The sequence below is a fragment of the Nerophis ophidion genome, linkage group LG01 (genome assembly GCF_033978795.1).
Source record: "Nerophis ophidion isolate RoL-2023_Sa linkage group LG01, RoL_Noph_v1.0, whole genome shotgun sequence".
Taxonomy (NCBI): Eukaryota; Metazoa; Chordata; class Actinopteri; order Syngnathiformes; family Syngnathidae; genus Nerophis; species Nerophis ophidion.
The window spans coordinates 72,027,599-72,047,258 of NC_084611.1; the positions used below are offsets into that span (position 1 = coordinate 72,027,599).

Here is a 19,660-nt window from a genome sequence, read left to right on the forward strand (position 1 = left end):
TGTTGATAAAATGTTGGTTCGGGTGGACGGCAGGTGGATGACAACTTTAGTGATGCGGTTGCGGATGATATGATTGCCTATCCGTGCATCTCTAATATATATATATATATATATATATATATATATATATATATATAATATATACACCATCCATCCATCCATTTCCCACATACATATACATATATATACATTTCCTACTGTGTGTGTGTGTGTGTGTGTGTGTGTATATATATAGTAGATTAGATTAGATAGTACTTTATTTATGCATGTGTATACGTGTGTGTGTGTGTATATGTATGTGTGTGTGTGTGTATATATATATGTGTGTTATATGTATGTGTGTATATATATATATATATATATATATATGTATGTACTGTATGTGTATTTATGTATGTATGTGTGTATATATATATATACTGTATATATATATACACACACACAAGTGGCCCTCTCACTGCGATCTGGCCCTCAATGAAAAGGATTTTGACACATGTACTGTAAGCACAATAATGCTGCTACAGTGGATATTTGTGTAGATCAGGGGTGTCCAAACTTTTTCTACTTAGGGCCGCAGACTGAAAAATCAAAGCAAGCGGGGGCCATTTTGACATTTTTTTTTATTTTAAAAACCAATACAATATATGTATAATCAATAAACTCTTAGGCCTCCACTCAAGTTTGATCCCGGGGACTCCAAAGGGTTTTGGTCAAAAAAATATTTAAAATGTGTTATTATTCAGTAGTATTTTGTTTTATTATTATTCAAGTTTTAAATCTCCAGATCAACATTAGGTCCATCTGTCAATATAATGATTTTAAAGTTTTAAGTTGTATGCTCTTTTTGTCAACGAAAACCCTGTTTTTAGATTGAAAAAAATGCAATATTATATCACCCAATATTTTTTTTAAGTGGAATATTTGAGATTATATAATAATTGGAGCCTTAAAAAGGTCAATAGCTCATGACACCATTGATTTTATTTCATTATTATTTTTTGAGCAATGACACTTAAAAACAAATCACACTAAAATGATTGGGGATCCAAAAGGGTCCTACTCGTTAAAGTGTTACTGTTTACTTTTAACACAATAATTTCGAGATCAACTTTAGATCTATTCGTCAATTATAAGTTGTCTTGTTGTTTGTGTTTTTTGTTTGTTCATTTAGGCCCTTCTTTAAAAAAAAAAAAAAAAACGGCTCAGTTTTTTAAATGGCAAATACCAAATATGCAACATTTTCCCCCCAAAATATCTCAAAGTGGAAAATTTAACATGAGGTAATTGGAGCCTTGAATAGCTCAATAATGCATAATGACATTGATTTTGATTTGATTCATTATTATTTTTCAAAGAAAGAAACAGCCTGCATAGCAGCTTTGTGTTATTAAAGTAAATATTGCAACATTTTCTTGTTACATTTCACCTGTTTGCTCATTTATATCACTTTTTACTTTTTAAAAATTTTTCAATTGTATTTTTTAAATGTGCCGTGGGCCTGTTAAAAAATTATCCGCGGGCCGCAAATGGCTCCCGGGCCGCACTTTGGACACCCCTGGTGTAGATGAAGTGTAACTGACCAAACCTAACACCAAACTAATTGACATTAAATCAACACCACTTCTGCTTGTTGCAGCCAACTCATGCTCTCCATTTTGTCAACATTACTTGAAGAGACAATTAACCAACAACCATAATCTTAATGATACATTATTATGCCCACTGCCAATCTGGCTATTCAATTTATGCCACAATTCTTTCTCTTATGCAATTTCTGTCCTTTGTGCCGCTTCCTCTTTCAGGAGAAGCGGCGGCTGCAGGAGGAGCAGGAGCGAGCCAAAAGAGACATGGAGGACGAAAAACTGAGAGTACAGCAGCTCAAGGTCTGACACCTACCGAGGATGACTTTAAACGTCTCATTTTATGTTACACACACACACAATCCCCAATGGACTCATTCTGACTTGTTAGAGCGCAGATAGCCTTCATGTGTTTCCTGTTCATACACACTCACCCTCTTTTTGCCCGGGTGAAATGTTTCCACCCAGGGAGCACCTCCATTGTTTTCACATCATGTCTCAACTGCCTTTCCCACTTCCTACTCTCCTGTGTTACGCTGCCCGCGGCACATTCCTCAAATTGTATACAGTTTAGTGCGGCCTATCTTATTGCGCATGCAGGTACGACTGCATCTGCACCGCGTATCTCAGTGCAGTGTTTTTCAACCTTTTTTGAGCCAAGGCACATTTTTTGCGTTGAAAAAATCCGGAGGCATCGCCACCAGCAGAAATCATTAAAAACGAAACTCAGTTGACAGTAAAAAGTAGTTGTCGCAAATTTTGGATATGACTTTAAACCAGGGGTCACCAACCTTTTTAAAACCAAGAGCTACTTCTTGGGTACTGATTAATGCGAAGGGCTACCAGTTTGATACACACTTAAATAAATTGCCAGAAATAGCCAATTTGCTCAATTTACCTTTAACAAATAAATCAATATATATATAAAAAAAGGGTATTTCTGTCCATCATTCCGTCGTACATTTTTTTTCCTTTTACGGAAGGTTTTTTGTAGAGAATAAATGATGAAAAAAAACACTTAATTGAATGGTTTAAAAGAGGAGAAAAACGAAAAAAATTAAATTTTGAAACATAGTTTATCTTAAATTTCGACTCTTTAAAATTCAAAATTCAACAGAAAAAAAAAAGAGAAAAACTAGCTAATGCGAATCTTTTTGAAAAAAATAAAAAAAAGAATTTATGGAACATCATTAGTAATTTTTCCTGATTAAGATTAATTTTAGAATTTTGATGACATGTTTTAAATAGTTTAGAATCCAATCTGCACTTTGTCAGAATATATAACAAATTGGACCAAATCATTATTTCTTCTAGATTTTTCAGAATTTTTTTTTTAAAAGAAATTCAAAAGACTTTGAAATAAGATTTAAATTTGATTTTACAGATTTTCTAGATTTGACAGAATATTTTGTTTTTATTTTAATCATAATAAGTTTGAAGAAATATTTCACAAATATTCTTCGTCGAAAAAACAGAAGCTAAAATGAAGAATTAAATTAAAATGTATTTATTATTCTTCACAATAAAAAATAAAAAAAAATTACTTGAACATTGATTTAAATTGTCAGGAAAGAAGAGGAAGGGATTTTAAAAGGTAAAAATATGTATGTATATGTGTTTTAAAATCCTAAAATCATTTTTAAGGTTGTATTTTTTTTCTAAAGATGTCTTTCTGAAAATTATAAGAAGCAAAGTAAAAAAATAAATGGATTTAATTAAACAAGTGATGGCCAAGTCTTTAAAATATTTTCTTGGATTTTCAAATTGTATTTGAGTTTTGTCCCTCTTTGAATTAAAAATGTCGAGAAAAGCGAGACCAGCTTGCTAGTAAATAAATAAAATTTAAAATATAGAGGCAGCCACTTGTAAGTGCTGCTATTTGAGCTATTTTTGGAACAGGCCAGCGGGCTACTCATCTGGTCCTTACGGGCTACCTGGTGCCCACGGGCACCGCGTTGGTGACCCGTGCTTTAAACCATAACCAATCGTGCATCAATATAGCTCTCGTCTCAAAGAAGGTGTCACGACCTGTCACTTCACGCCCTGACTTACTTGAAGTATTTTGCCGTTTTGCTGTTTGTAGTGTTCTAGTTCTTGTCTTGCGCTCCAATTTTGGTGGCTTTTTCTCTTTTTGTGGTATTTTCCTGTAGCAGTTTCATGTCTTCCTTTGAGCGATATTTCCAGCATCTACTTTTTTTTTACCCTTCTTCGTGGGGACATTGTCGATTTTCATGTCATGTTCGGATGTACATTGTGGACGCCATCTTTGTGCGACGGTAAGTCTTTGCTGTCGTCCAGCATTCTGTTTTTGTTTACTTTGTAGCCAGTTCAGTTTTAGGTTCGTTCTGCATGGCCTTCCCTAAGCTTCAATGCCTTTTCTTAGGGGCACTCACATTCTGTTTATTTTTCGTTTAAGCATCAGATACCTTTATACCTGCACGCTGCCTCCTGCCGTTTCCCACATCTATAAAGCCATTAGCTCCCTGCTGCCACCTACTGATATGAAAGAGTATTGCACAGTTAATCTGCCGAGCTCGAGACAGCACCAACACTCAACAACAACACATAATTTGCAGACTACTGGTTTGCAAAAAATATTTTTTACCCCAAATAGGTGAAATTAAAACATCTCTCACGGCACACCAGAATGTATCTCACCGCACAGTGGTTGGAAAACACTGTCTTATTGCCCCCATGAGTTTGTTGACATTGTGGCCATTCAAGGTAGTTGCATCGCGCTTTATTTTTTCATGAACTGATACTTCCTTCCTTAGAGAGAGCTCCAAGTACATTTATTAGCATTACCTTTAACAATAGTGTTGCAGTCATTAAAAAAAAAAGGAGAATTTGCGGCTGGGTTATTGTCATATACTTTCCGCTTAATCTGTCTCTGTTGATGTCATCGTTAAAAAGAGAAATATCCACATGAATATTGCTCTGGGCTTCGTAGGAATGTTTGGAGGTAAGCTGCCTCTAGCAGCCAGCTAACGGCGCAGGCAAGGTAACAGAGACAAGCTTGTGCTCTGCAGCAAGAGAAGACAAAGATTTTTTTGTGCCCATTATGGTTAAGGGAGCGAGCAAATAACTGTTGGAAGACTATTTAGAAACCTGAGGACATGGCTGTAGTGGAGACAGAGATTTCAGATGCAAGTCATAAACTTCACGTGTCACTGTGGCCCGAATATGGTCCCATTTGGTGCTTTGTGTAATATTTGCTTCATGTACTTGCCGTGCAAAGTTTATTTTAGGTTGACTTATCTTACTTATCAAACATACAAACCCAGTTTCCATATGAGTTGGGAAATTGTTAGATGTAAATATAAACGGAATACAATGATTTGCAAATCATTTTCAACCCATATTCAGTTGAATATGCTACAAAGACAACATATTTGATGTTCAAACTGATAAACATTTTTATTTTTTTGCAAATAATCATTAACTTTAGAATTTGATACCAGCAACATGTGACAAAGAAGTTGGGAAAGGTGGCAATAAATACTGATAAAGTTGAGGAATGCTCATCAAACACTTATATGGAACATCCCACAGGTGTGCAGGCTAATTGGGACAAGGTGGGTGCCATGATAGGGTATAAAAACAGCTTCCCAAAAAATGCTCAGTCTTTCACAAGAAAGGATGGGGCGAGGTACACCCCTTTGTCCACAACTGCGTGAGCTAATAGTCAAACAGTTTAAGAACAACGTTTCTCAAAGTGCAATTGCAAGAAATTTAGGGGTTTCAACATGTACGGTCCATAATGTCATCAACATGTTCAGAGAATCTGGAGAAATCACTCCACGTAAGCGGTATGGCCGGAAACCGGCTTCTCTGGGCCCGAGATCATCTAAGATAGACTGATGCAAAGTGGAAAAGTGTTCTGTGGTCTGAGGAGTCCACATTTCAAATTGTTTTTGGAAATATTCGACATTGTGTCATCCGGACCAAAGGGGAAGCGCACCATCCAGACTGTTATCAACGCAAAGTTCAAAAGCCTGCATCTGTGATGGTATGGGGGTGCATTAGTGCCCAAGGCATGAGTAACTTACACATCTGTGAAGGTGCCATTAAGGCTGAAAGGTACATACAGGTTTTTAAACAAGATATGCTGCCATCTAAGTGCCGTCTTTTTCATGGACGCCCCTGCTTTTTTCAGCAAAACAATGCCAAGCCACATTCGCACGTATTACAACAGCGTGGCTTCGTAAAAAAAGAGAGCTGGTACTTTCCTGGCCCGCCGAAAATGTGTGGCGCATTATGAAGCGTAAAATACGACAGCGGAGACTGAAGCTCTACATAAAACGAAAATGGGAAAGAATTCCACTTTCAAAGCTTCAACAATTAGTTTCCTCAGTTACCAAACGTTTATTGAGTTTTGTTAAAAGAAAAGGTGATGTAACACAGTGGTGAACATGCCCTTTCCCAACTACTTTGGCATGTGTAGCAGCCATGACATTTTAAGTAATTATTATTTGCAAAAAAAAAAAAATAAAACATTTTGAGTTTGAACATCAAATATCTTGTCTTTGTAGTGCATTCAACTCAATATGGGTTGAAAAGGATTTGCAAATCATTGTATTTCGTTTATATTTACATCCAACACAATTTCCCAACTCATATGGAAACAGAGTGCTTCACGGTGGCAGAGGGGTTAGAGCGTCTGCCTCACAATACGAAGTTCCTGCAGTCCTGGGTTCAAATCCAGGCTCAGGATCTTTCTGTGTGGAGTTTGCATGTTCTCCCCGTGAATGCGTGGGTTCCCTCCGGGTACTCCGGCTTCCTCCCACTTCCAAAGACATGCACCTGGGGATAGGTTGATTGGCAACACTAAATTGGCCCTAGTGTGTGAATGAGAGTGTGAATGTTGTCTGTCCATCTGTGTTGGCCCTGCGATGAGGTGGCGACTTGTCCAGGGTGTACCCTGCCTTCCGCCCGATTGTAGCTGAGATAGGCGCCAGCGCCCCCCGCGACCCCGAAAGGGAATAAGCGGTAGAAAATGGATGGATGAATGGATATGGAAACAGGGTTTGTGTATTGTAAAGTGTGGCACAGTAGGTCTCTCCTCAGAAACCTTAAGGTAATAGGACCTTCCCTAATTGCAGAGAAAAAAATGATTTCCGGAGCATAGTGCTTTTGGAAAGTATTCACAGCGCTTCACTTTTTCCACATTTTGTTATGTTATAGCCGTATTCCAAAATGGAATAAATTACTTAATACCCCATAATGACAATATGAAAAACTTTTTTTTTTTTTCATTTTGCAAATGTCTAAAAAAAAAAAAAATCTTAATTATTCAGACCCTTTGCCCAATACTTTGTTAATGCACCTTTGGCAGCAATTACAGCCTCAAGTATTTTTGAATATGCTGCCACAAGCCTGGCACACCTATCTATGGGTAGTTTTGCCCACTCCTCTTTGCAGCATTTCTCAACCTCCATCAGGTTGGACGGTAAATGTTGGATTTGATCCAGAATGTCTTTGTACATTGCTGCATTCATTGTTCCCTCTAACTTAACTAGTTTCCTACTGCTGAAAACGATTCCCACAACATGATGCTGCCACCACCATGCTTCACTGTAGGGATAGTATTGGCCTGGTGATGCCTGGGTTCCTTCAAACATGAAGCCTGGCATTCACACCAAAGAGTTTAATCATTGTCTAATCAGACCAGATTATTTTATTTCTCATGGTCTGAGAGTCTTTCAGGTGCAGGTTGGCCAACATTTTACTCGCAAAAACTTTTGTCATTTTGCTATTGTCATTATGGGGTATTGTCTGTAGAATCTTGAGTACAAAAATATTTGTTTAAAATTTTGGAATAAGTTTGTAACAGTGTAAAAAAGTGAAGTGCTGCAAACACTTTCCAGATGCACTGTATGTTGTGGTGTTTTCTACATACCCCCAAGTTTGCCTTCAACACAAAAATGCGAATCTTTGGGTGTCCCACGATTCGATTCAATATCGATTCTTGGGGTCACGATTCGATTCAAAATCTTTTTTTTTTTTTCAATTCAACACGATTCTCGATTCAAAAACTTTTTTTTCCCGATTTAAAAGGATTCTCTATTCATTCAACACATAGGATTTCAGCAGGATCTACCCCAGTCTGCTGACATGCAAGCAGAGTAGTAGATTTTTGTAAAAAGCTTTTATAATTGTAAAGGACAATGTTTTATCAACTGATTGCAATAATTTGCATTTGTTTTAACTATTAAACGAACCAAAAATATGACTTATTTTATCTTTGTGAAAATATTGGACACAGTGTGTTGTCAAGCTTATGAGATGCGATGCAAGTGTAAGCCACTGTGACACTATTGTTCTTGTTTTTTATTTTTATAAATGTCTAATGATAATGTCAATGATGGATTTTTAATCGCTGCTATGCTGAAATTATAACTAAAATTGATAATGTTGTTGATAATATTCATTTTTGTTTAACTACTTTTGCTTTGTTCTGTGTCGTGTTTGTGTCTCCTCAATTGCTCCGTTTATTGCAGTTCTGAGTGTTGCTGGGTCAGGTTTGGTTTTGGAATTGGATTGCATTGTTATGGTTTTTCTGTGTATTGTTTTGTTGGATTGATTAAAAAAAACAAAAAAAACGATTAAAAAAAATATTTTTGAATCGATTCTGAATTGCACACTGTGAGAATCGCGATTCAAATTCGAATCCATTTTTCCCACACCCCTAAAAGGTAGCTTAACAGCTTTGAAATTAAAAGAAAAACAGTTTTATTAGTTTTTCTTAAGCTGCCATGCTTCCACTTTGATTTTCTCTAATGTTATTACTAGCTGTCTTTATGATTTTAATTTTGTATTTCATTTTGTAACCTGGAAACATGATGCGGTGTTCTCTTTGAAACATTTTTTTATAATTATAGATGTTATATGTATATATATCCAATCTAAGTCGTGTGATATCTAATTAAGATTGGGCATTGTTTGAATTTGGAAAATATACTACGAATTTCTCGCGGGCCCTTCTTAACTACTATATTGATATCGTTCCTTTGAAATTTTGGCACGCTAGGGTTGCATGATTGCGGTAGTTCCCAGAATGCAGAAGAACGCAGGAGACAGTGTACAGGTTGAAGGTAGTTGAATGTAGGAATAGGCAAAACACAAAAACTATTGTGCAGGGAAGGGCTCGCAAAACAAACCCCCAGTGCAATTGGGAATGCACAAACAACGTTAGACTACTTGGATACATCTGTCAATCACTCACTGTATAAATGTGACGCAAAATGAACAGCGTTCAACAGTTCTTATAAATTCAGCATGCACTAAGGCGTGTGGCTGGCTTAATAAGCTCACTGATTGCAAATCACAGGCAGGTGGCTATAACAGCACTCTGAGGCAGGGGTGAAGTCACTGCACACGAACAGTACAGAGAACAGGAAGAGGAAACAAAATACGAGCACTAAACAGGAATTAAAGCACGGAACACAGGAATTACATGGTGTGAAGTTTCTTTCCACAGTAATACACTTTCACAGGTCACTAGAGCACAAACCGCTAGCTGACAACTAGCATCCCAATTGCTATCTGACAACTAGCGCAGCAATCACTAGCTGACAAGTATAACAATCACAGCTGACAATTGGCGCATTAATTCTTAGTTGGCAACTAATGGGCTAATTGCTAGCTGACACCTACCAAGAGAGCTAATTGTTCACTGGTATTTAGCGAGCTAATCGCTAGCTGACAACTATGGCATTAATCACCAGCTGACAATTAGCGTGTTAATTGTTAGCTAACAACTAATGCGTTAAGTGCTAGCTGACACCAACCGAGAATACTAATTGTTAGCTGGCCTTTAGAGTGCTAATCGCTAGCTGACAACTAAGGCATTAATCATCATTACCATGAATTGATTAATGTGGACCCCGACTTAAACAAGTTGAGAAACGTATTCGGGTGTTACCATTTAGTGGTCAATTGTAAGGAATATGTACTGTACTTTGCAATCTACTAGTAAAGGTTTCTGTCAATCAATCAAATCAGCTAAAACTAGTGCAGCAATCGTTAGCTGTCTTAGATGCTAAAATGAATATATTAATATAATTATTTATCCGTGTTGTATGTTATTATTCATTCTAGGACTGGGCGATATATCGATCGAGTATACTCAATATATCGCAGGTTTGTCTGTGAGATATAGAAAATGACTATCGTGATATTTGAGTATATGTTCTCACGCAGTTGCTTTCAGCTGCGGGCATTACACTACATGCGTTTCTCACTCTTTCTTGTCTCTCCTTCTAACAGAGACATAAAACAGGCGTACCTTCTTACATATGTTACGTGGGTAACGTCATATGCTCTCGCGGAGCAGAGAGGTAGCGGCACGGGTAAAGTTAGCTGTGATGCTGAGAGAGAGAATGTGCGAATCTGGTAACACATGGAGGAAGAATAATTAATTCCCAAGAAAGCACAGGGTTCATCATCTGGCGGTGGTTTGGCTTCAAGCGGGAAGATGTTGAACAGACAGCCGTAATTTGTCAAGTATGCGTCAAAAGCGCTGTTACAAAAAGTAGCACCTACTGCTAATTCTTAACATCATTTGAAAAGTCACCCGCTAGAGAATGAAGAGTGCTTGAAACTCTGTATGTCAACATTTCCGGCTGGTACCACACCTACAAAATGCCAAAGCAACAATTTCCAGTTTGACACCAAATGAAACAAATAGTCAACAACAGACGGAGATAACGTCCGCAGGAACCTACCACATAGCGAAGGACATACATGATTTGATTTCCTATTATGCAGCTTATTTTTATTTTACACTTTTTTAAATATCTTGGGTGACATCATGCACAAAAGTGCATTTTATTTGTTTTAAACTATTGTAGTGGCGTTCTGTACAAAAAGTGCACTTTATTAGTGTTGTTTTGACATGTCATCTTAGTGACATCATGCACAAAAGTGCGCTAACAGCTTTAAAATGTCTCCGACAATCTTGCATGTTCTGATTTGGAAATTACATGAATGTTTGTGCCACTGCTTAATAACTGTTTAATAAATACAGTTTTGGTCAACTGACTTAGCTGTGATTTCCCTCTCTGCATGAAAGTTTTAAATCGGCATATATTAATGCAGCATGAACAAGAATGTTTTAATGTAGACACATAGAATTATCATACTGCTGTGATTATATTATTCAAGTGTTAATTGAAAGCTAAGGCGAAATATCAAAATGTATATCGTGTATCGTGACATGGCCTAAAAATATTGAGATCTTAATAAAAGGCCATATCACCCAGCCCTAATTCATTCACATTTAACTACATGACAGTGTGTTGGCTCAATTTTTAAAGACCATTACATTTGTGTAAAAATTGCGGGGGAATATCAAAACATGTATTTTTTTGTAAAAATTTTCCAAAGATTTCAAGGCCCCTCCGCAATCACAGACCCCAATTGAAGACCTCTGTCATAATGTATGAAAAAGGTGGTTCTAGATCTGCACCATTTGTGTAAAGTACCTAGAGCTAACTTGGCAATGTATAAATAGTATTGACTTCTGTACAATGAGGTTGCGTCATTATCATCATCATCATGAACGAGTCCTTTCTAATGAACATAACAAAACAAAATGTCACTTAATAAATCCCTGGACTTTTATGGCTCCTGTTTATGAGAGTTGAATCGTGCAGCGCATTTAAAATATGTTGCTAATAATATATTAGCATTTCCCAGGGAGTCCGGAAACGTTAAGGCAATACAGGCAGAACATAATAGCGATAGTGAATCAGCAAGAGGAGGAAGACTTAATGAGGATGAATGTGACAATGATAGTTATAACTTCAAGGCCAGTTACATATATTGCAGACCTACACTAGGGCTAATAGTCTTCTTCAGATGTATAACATCACTCTATGTTCCTCCAGAGGAAGTCCTTGAGGGATCAATGGCTGATGGAGGGAGCTCCTTTGTCTCCTTCCTCCCTGGATTCCCAAAGCCCACGCACTCCTCCATGGGCCTCTCCGGAGGTGGGAGAGAACAGGTAGGAGCACAGCCACAGTGTGCAAAGGACGGGCTTTAGCAGTGATTTAACACCTCATGCATAGAGTATGTTCCCTTTTTGTAATGCTTCTTACACTCACAAGCTGTGCTGCTGCATTATGTATGCTCTGGCGAGAGTTTCCACTCTGCCATCACACAAAAAGAAAAAAAAATTGTTTTCAGGTCCCCAAAGACGACACTCCCATGATTGCATACACTGTTGTTATTGTAGAGTTGCTCAGCTCCACCTCACTTATCTTAAGTCTGGCCCCTGGGGGAGTTTAAAAGCAAAAATGGGACTTAAATAAAGGTTACAGGATGAAGATAAATTCAGCTAAGAGAAAACAGGCAATATTTCTTTCTTCATAGCTGTATTCTTTTTTGTATTTTTTTTCTTTTTTTTGCTCTCTGACTCTCCTGTCAGGTGTAAAGTTTAATTCCATTTCAAGCCCCTACAATAAATTGCTATAAAGGTAGAGCATTTAAGGTACACTATGTTGCCCAAAGTACAAACCCTGTTTCCATATGAGTTGGGAAATTATTTTAGATCTAAATATAAACGAAATACAATGATTTGCAATTCATTTTTAACCCATATTCAATTGAATGCACTACAAAGACAAGATATTTGATGTTCAAACTCATAAACTTAATTTTTTTTTGCAAATAATAATTAACTTCTAATTTCATGGCTGCAACATGTGCCAAAGTAGTTGGGAAAGGGCATGTTCACCACTGCATTACATCACCTTTTCTTTTAACAACACTCAATAAACGTTTGGGAACTGAGGAAACTAATTGTTGAAGCTTTGAAAGTGGAATTCTCTCCCATTCTTGTTTTATGTAGAGCTTCAGTGGTTCAACAGTCCGGGGTCTCTTCTGTCGTATTTTACGCTTCATAATGCGCCACACATTTCCGATGGGAGACTGGTCTGGACTGCAGGCGGGCCAGGAAAGTACCCCCACTTTTTTTTTTTTTTAACAAAGCCACACTGTTGTAACATGTGCGGAATGTGGCTTGGCATTGTCTTGCTGAAATAAGCAGGGGCGTCCATGATATGTTGTTCCAAAACCTGTATTAATGGTGTCTTCACAGATTTGTAAGTTACCCATGCCTTGGGCACTAATGCACCCCCTTACCATCACAGATGCTGGCTTTTGAACTTTGCGTCTGGATGGTTCGCTTCCCTTTTGGTCCGGATGACAATTTGACAATTTGAAATGTGGACTCCTCAGACCACGGAACATTTTTCCACTTTGCATCAGTCCATCTTAGATGAGCTCGGGCACAGAGAAGCCAGCGGCGTTTCAGGATGTTGTTGATAAATGGCTTTCGCTTTGCATAGTAGAGCTTTTACTTGCACTTACAGATGTAGCGACCTACTGTATTTAGTGACAGTGGTTTTCTGAAGTGTTCCTGAGCCCATGTGGTGATATCCTTTAGAGATTGATGTCGGGTTTTGATACAGTGCCGTCTGAGGGATCGAAGGTCACGGTCATTCAATGTTGGTTTCCGGCCATACCGCTTACGTGGAGTGATTTCTCCAGATTCTCTGAACCTTTTGATGATATTTTGGACCGTAGATGTTGAAATCCCCAAATTTCTTGCAATTGCACTTTGAGAAACGTCATTCTTAAACTGTTTGACTATTTGCTCACGTAGTTGTGGACAAAGGGGTGTACCTCGCCCCATCCTTTCTTTTGAAAGACTGCGCATTTTTTGGGAAGTTGTTTTTATACCCAATAATGGCACCCACCTGTTCCCAATTAGCCTGCACACCTGTGGGATGGTCCAAATAAGTGTTTGATGAGCATTCCTCAACTTTGTCAGTATTTATGGCCACTTTTCACAACTTCTTTGTCATGTGTTGCTGGCATCAATTTCTAAAGTTAATGATTATTTGAAAAAAAAAATATTCATGAGTTCGAACATCAAATATGTTGTCTTTGTAGCATATTCGACTGAATATGGGTTGAAATTTATTTACAAATCATTGTATTCTGTTTATATTTACATCTGACACAATTTCCCAACTCTTATGGAAACGGGGTTTGTATTTGGCCATCTGCCTTGACTCTCACATGAACTTGAAGTGCCATCCCATTCCTAACCCATAGGGTTCAAAAAATTGCAAAATTTGTTCAAAATATTCATAATGGAGACTGGCCGATATGTTTTTTTAAGGGCCGATACCGATGATTAGCAGTTAAGGGGGGCGATTTAGAACCAATACTAATTTGCTGTTAGTTATTTGAACATGAATTGTATTTGTCAGCAAACAGCTGGACAAGGCTTTAAGAAAAAAAATTTTAAGCCGCTTAAGTGCTGCAGTGGGGGAAAAAAAGTCACCTTTACAAGCATTTGAGCAATGTTTATAACTATCTACATGAGTTATTTCTTTTTTTATGTACTAAATACTGGTATCATAAGTTTATACGTTGTATCTGCTAATGTAGTTTTGGTGTAGTTGTTCACAAAAAAACAACACAAAAACATATACTTCAAAATGCCAAATATCGGCATCGATAATCGGTCAGTCTCTAAGCCAACTGTTCAGTATCGAAGCCACTGATTGGCTCAGCCTCAGGAAGCTTTAGCATATTGGATTTAAGGAGTGTTAAGGTGACTTTGTGGGTGTTAGTTCATATATTGTGGGCTCTCATATTGGTAAAAATGTATCTAGAAGATTGCAAACAGGTTCTTTAGGTTCTAGCTATGTAAATATTCATAATTAATAATTCCTACTTCACAGAATTTAATTTACTACGGTTAGGCCTGCAACAATTTAACAGTTATAAATGATAGAGTACTCTATATCTAATCAACAAATATAGGAAAGCTATGATGAAAAAAAATTTACGAATTATCCAATAATTAAATAATTTTGGACTTTTCTGTTCATTTATAGGATAATAATCAGAAGTGTCCCAATTCAATATAGATAACAGATATTAGTCAACAACAAAAAAGAAAATAAAACAAGTATCAGATTATATTAGCTTGCGTTTAAACTCTCTAAATCAAGCACTTTGATACAAACAATCCTGTAACATGTTTACTTGGGTTAAGCTATATATCCTGGTTGGTTCATCCACACCATTGTTCTCTGTTTGAGTAATATCACATGGGAAAACCTTTTCTAACATCTTGCACTACAAAATAATGTTGTGTAAACGGTTCAGACTGATCGACTCAATAACGGTATCGGCCAATAATTAAGGCACCAATATTGGTATCGTATCAGAGGTGTAAAAGTTGTATAGAATAGAGTTTTATTGTCATTATTGCAATGAACAGGTTCAAAGAACAACGAAATTGTATCAGGTCACCTCTAATTATAATCACAGATTGAAATATGCATATAATGCTGTTCTGTACAGCAAACATAATATGTACAATAATGTGACATGAGAGGTGTGCTTGCTGCTCCACTAATATTAGAGACCTTTAAAATAAGTGTTCTGAGGTTACCTTGGCAATTGCTGATGCAATTATTCTTAAAGAGATAGCTACACGATGTTTTGCTCAAAATACTGACTAAAACATGACTTTGGAAAAGTGTCACTGTAAAGTCACAGTTACCTATTATTGCTTTATAGAGCAATAATTCAAAAGACAACTGATTGATTTGAAGCCCCTGAATGTGTTTGAGTTTACAAAAAAGTGTTATCATAGAATAAACACTTACAAATACAAAATCTCTTAACATCACAAAATGGTAACGCCAATGCAAGCTTTGAGACACAATAACGTGTCCCGGCGAGTCCACAAATATCTTCCTCAGTCGCCATGGCAATACAAGACATACTATTCTCTTTGTTACAAGCCGGAGTTCATTGTTTTAAAGAATGGAATATTTTTGAGCAAATGTAGACGTGTGATGCCTGTGTTCCCATTGTAGGTCCCACGGTGTGCAGGTTTCAGAGGGAGATGAGGAAGAAGAGATCGCAGTGGGCCAAACGGTAAGATACACACACACACACACATTTGCCTACATTTTGAACAACAGCAGTTAGAATATGTATCAAACAAGCTTTTTCTATCACATCTTGTGTTTATGGCGTTAGGATCTAACTGTATTTAATACTTACTGTATTTAAAGATCTACTCATCAGTTCATTGCTAATTTGAAGAATATTTCATAGAATTTCGGATTCACTCGGGTTTATAAACAGGAGGTCAGAACATGCATAGTGTTGTATAAGAAAAAGGCTGCCTGAAGGGCATATATGTAATTAGAAGAGATGCGCGGTTTTGCGGATAAACCGCGGGTCGGGCGGGTGACATGACGAAAAAATAGATTTTAATTAGATTCGGGCGGATATACAGCAAACCCCGCCACCCCACCCCCCGTGCGTCGGTAAGGTGGGCGGGGTTGGGGGCGCGGGGGTGTAAAATATATTCAGGAAGTTTCACGGATACAAAGGATTGTGGGCATTTGTTGTGTTGCGTTTATGTTGTGTTACTGTGAGGATGTTCTTCCGAAATGTGTTTGTCAATCTTGTATTGTGTGGCTTTACAGCGTGGCGCATATTATTAAGTGTTAAAGTTGTTTATATCACAACCATCAGTGTACTCTATCACCCAGTATGCCTTTCAATCTCGTACGTGTAATAGCGGAAACTGCGCACAACATGTTGCCGGACCAACAATCGGTTCGTACATATTGAAGATGTCTAAGGCAATGGCTTCACATCACGCCCATATTATTGTCAGCAGGATGAACGCTATTGGATAGTTTCGAGAACGTAAGCGGCTCCAATTGTCTTCATTACTCTGTGAGACAGCTGTGAGACAGGTTTAAATAGCTCTTTGAGTGGTAAAGGCGGCCGACCCCTGATGTATTTCAGCGGGCGGGTACGGTCCCGATAAAATGTTGGTTCGGGTGGTCGGCGGGTGGATGACGACTTTGGTGAAGCGGTTGCGGATGATATACTTGCCTGTCCGCGCATCTCTAGTAATTAGAGATTGGTACCTTTCACGTTGGAACCAATACGGTACCAATTCCCAGTACCTGGTAATCGATAATGGTACTCAGTGGTAACAATTGTGTGTGTGTGTGTGTGTGTGTGTGTGTGCGTGTGTGTGCGTGTGCGTGTGCGTGTGCGTGTGCGTGTGCGTGTGCGTGGGCGTGGGCGTGGGCGTGGGCGTGTGCGTGTGCGTGTGCGTGTGCGTGTGCGTGTGCGTGTGTGTGTGTGTGTGTGTGTGTGTGTGTGTGTGTGTGTGTTTATGTGCGCGTATTTAAAAGAAATTAAAAAATATTGTTTTTCTGTTACATTTCTCAGTCTCACTAACACTGAGAGATGCGGATTTGCAATGCCAACACATTAGATAGCAGTGTGACTATGGCGTGTTGCCGAGCAAGGAAGTAGTTTTTGCAAAAAAGCTGAATGTGCCAGTCTAGTCCTATGTTGCGCCCTAGAAAGTGTTTAAACTATAAATATTGTGCTTATTACACACCAGCTGTTTGAGTTCACTCTGCATATTAGTTGAAATTTTCATTATCAAAATGGAGGTTTTGAAATTGCTATTGTTAATCAGTAGCATGTTTATGGCAGAGCCAATATACAATTGGCATGGATCTATCACACTTTGGAAAAGTGGAGCCTTATTACACTTTTGGCAAAATTATTATTATTATTATTATTATTATTACAATTGTTTTTTTTTGGAGCGTTTTCTATCAGACATACTTACTTTGCTGGCATTGAAAATTGTAACATTACTTAGAGGCCGTTTGGCTGAGTTGGCGTTTCCTCGGCAAGTGTTTGTCTGTTTTTAATCTGCATTCGGAAGCGACATCACGAGCAGCAAAGTTATCGAAATATGGCTCTTAGTGTTGTGAATCGTTGAGCACCTAACGATTTGATGCGATTCCTGAACTGACCAATCTATTCAGAATCGATTTTAGATTCAAACCGATTCTCGCAGTGTATTATTTGGTATAATAATCATAAAGTAAATTTTTCAAAACACGTTACAGGTTACAAAAGCTTCTGGTTGAATGGAGATGGCCTAAAAATTTATTTTTAAACAATGATTCTTATTTCAAAATTAAAAAAATAATAACAATATATATATATTAGTACAGGCCAAAATTTGGACACACCTTCTCTTTCAATGTGTTTTCTTTATTTTCATGACTATTTACACCGTATTTTTCGGACTATAAGTCGCAGTTTTTTTCATAGTTTGGTCAGGGGTGCGACTTATACTCAGGAGCGACTTATGTGTGAAATTATTAACACATTACCGTAAAATATCAAATAATATTATTTAGCTCATTCACGTAAGAGACTAGACGTATAAGATTTCATGGGAATTATCGATTAGGAGTGACAGATTGTTTGGTAAACGTATAGAATGTTTTATATGTTATAGTTATTTGAATGACTCTTACCAAAATATGTTACGATAACATACAAGGCACGTTCTCAGTTGGTTATTTATGCGTCATATAACATACACTTATTCAGCCTGTTGTTCACTATTCTTTATTTTTTTTAAATTGCCTTTCAAATGTCTATTCTTGGTGTTGGGTTTTCTCAAATAAATATCCCCAACTAATGCGACTTATACGCCAGTGCGACTTATACATGTTTTTTCTCTTCTTTATTATGCTTTTTCGGCAGGTGCGATTTATATTCCAGAGCGATTTATTCTCCGAAAAATACGGTAGATTGTCACTGAAGGCATCAAAACTGTGAATGAACACATGGAATTATGTACTTAACAATAAAAAGGTGAAATTACTGAAAACATGTTGAATATTCTAGTTTCTTCAAAATAGCTTTGCTCTGATTACTGTTTGCACATTAGTGGCATTCTCTTGATGAGCTTCAAGAGGTAGTCACCTGAAATGGTTTTCACTTCACGGGTGTCATAGTTTTGATGCCTTCACTGACAATCTACAATGTAAATAGTCATGAAAATAAAGAAAACACAATGAAATAAGAAGGTGTGTCCAAACTTTTGGTCTGTACTGTATATATATTTAATACATTTTTGAAGATTATAAATCGATTTAGAATCAGGATTAATAGAAATTGTGATTCGGATACAAATCTTTTTTTTGAGCACCCTCAGTGATTTTACGTGAACCGACACTCGGTCGCGTACACTCGGTCGCGGGCTTCACGGTGGCAGAGGGGTTAGTGCGTCTGCCTCACAATACGAAGTTCCTGCAGTCCTGGGTTCAAATCCAGGCTCGGGATCTTTCTGTGTGGAGTTTGCACGTTCTCCCCGTGAATGCGTGGGTTTCCTCCGGGTACTCCGGCTTCCTCCCACTTCCAAAAACATGCACCTGGGGATAGGTTGATTGGCGACACTAAATTGGCCCTAGTGTGTGAATGTGAGTGTGAATGTTGTCTGTCTATCTGTGTTGGCCCTGCGATGAGGTGGCGACTTGTCCAGGGTGTACCCTGCCTTCCGCCCGATTGTAGCTGAGATAGGCGCCAGCGACCCCCGCGACCCCGAAAGGGATTAAGCGGTAGAAAATGGATGGATGGATGGACACTCGGTCGCACCGATGGAATTTGGTCTGTACCGATAAAAGGACCAAATTCAGTACTCATCCCTCCCTACATGTGACATAGTAAAGGTCTGTGTGGTTTTACAATACATTAAATTAGATAAGATAAAACTTAATTGCTGATCACATTTTTTAATTTATTTCAACCATGTTTTGCAAAGCATGAAAGAAAGTGTAAACGATCTTGCTCTTTGACCTCATTTATTAACGAATACAGTATATTGCACACAATGGCGGCAGCAGAACTACTGTGTGAAATCCTGGTCAGAAAGAAACTGCATTTGCATCACTGATGAGTTCATTGTACACAACCATACTGCAAATAGCGCCATCAACAGCTGAGTAGTGCAACCTGCATGCAGAGATCCATATTGCTGTTGGATGAAGAATATACTGTACCAGTGGGTTGCATACAGCCACAGCTGTGAATCCCACTGTGTTTTAGAGACAGGCTTCAATTCTATAATTATGATGACACATATTCTTTTGGACTTGGTTACTTAAGCCAAATGCATTTACTGTTCTTTCGCATCTCACCTCTTT

At 37.8% G+C, this 19,660-nt stretch overlaps 1 protein-coding gene across 4 annotated transcripts in view; it reads left to right on the plus strand.

Moving 5' to 3' along the window:
• palm3 (paralemmin 3) overlaps positions 1-19,660 on the plus strand; it is a 100,902-nt gene that overhangs the window by 68,649 nt on the left and 12,593 nt on the right. For all 4 annotated transcript variants that reach the window (XM_061910349.1, XM_061910332.1, XM_061910340.1 and 1 more), the window contains 3 exons: positions 1,803-1,883; positions 11,471-11,586; positions 15,488-15,548. In XM_061910349.1, coding sequence (XP_061766333.1) covers positions 1,803-1,883; positions 11,471-11,586; positions 15,488-15,548 — 258 coding nt within the window. The remainder of the gene's footprint in view (positions 1-1,802; positions 1,884-11,470; positions 11,587-15,487; positions 15,549-19,660) is intronic.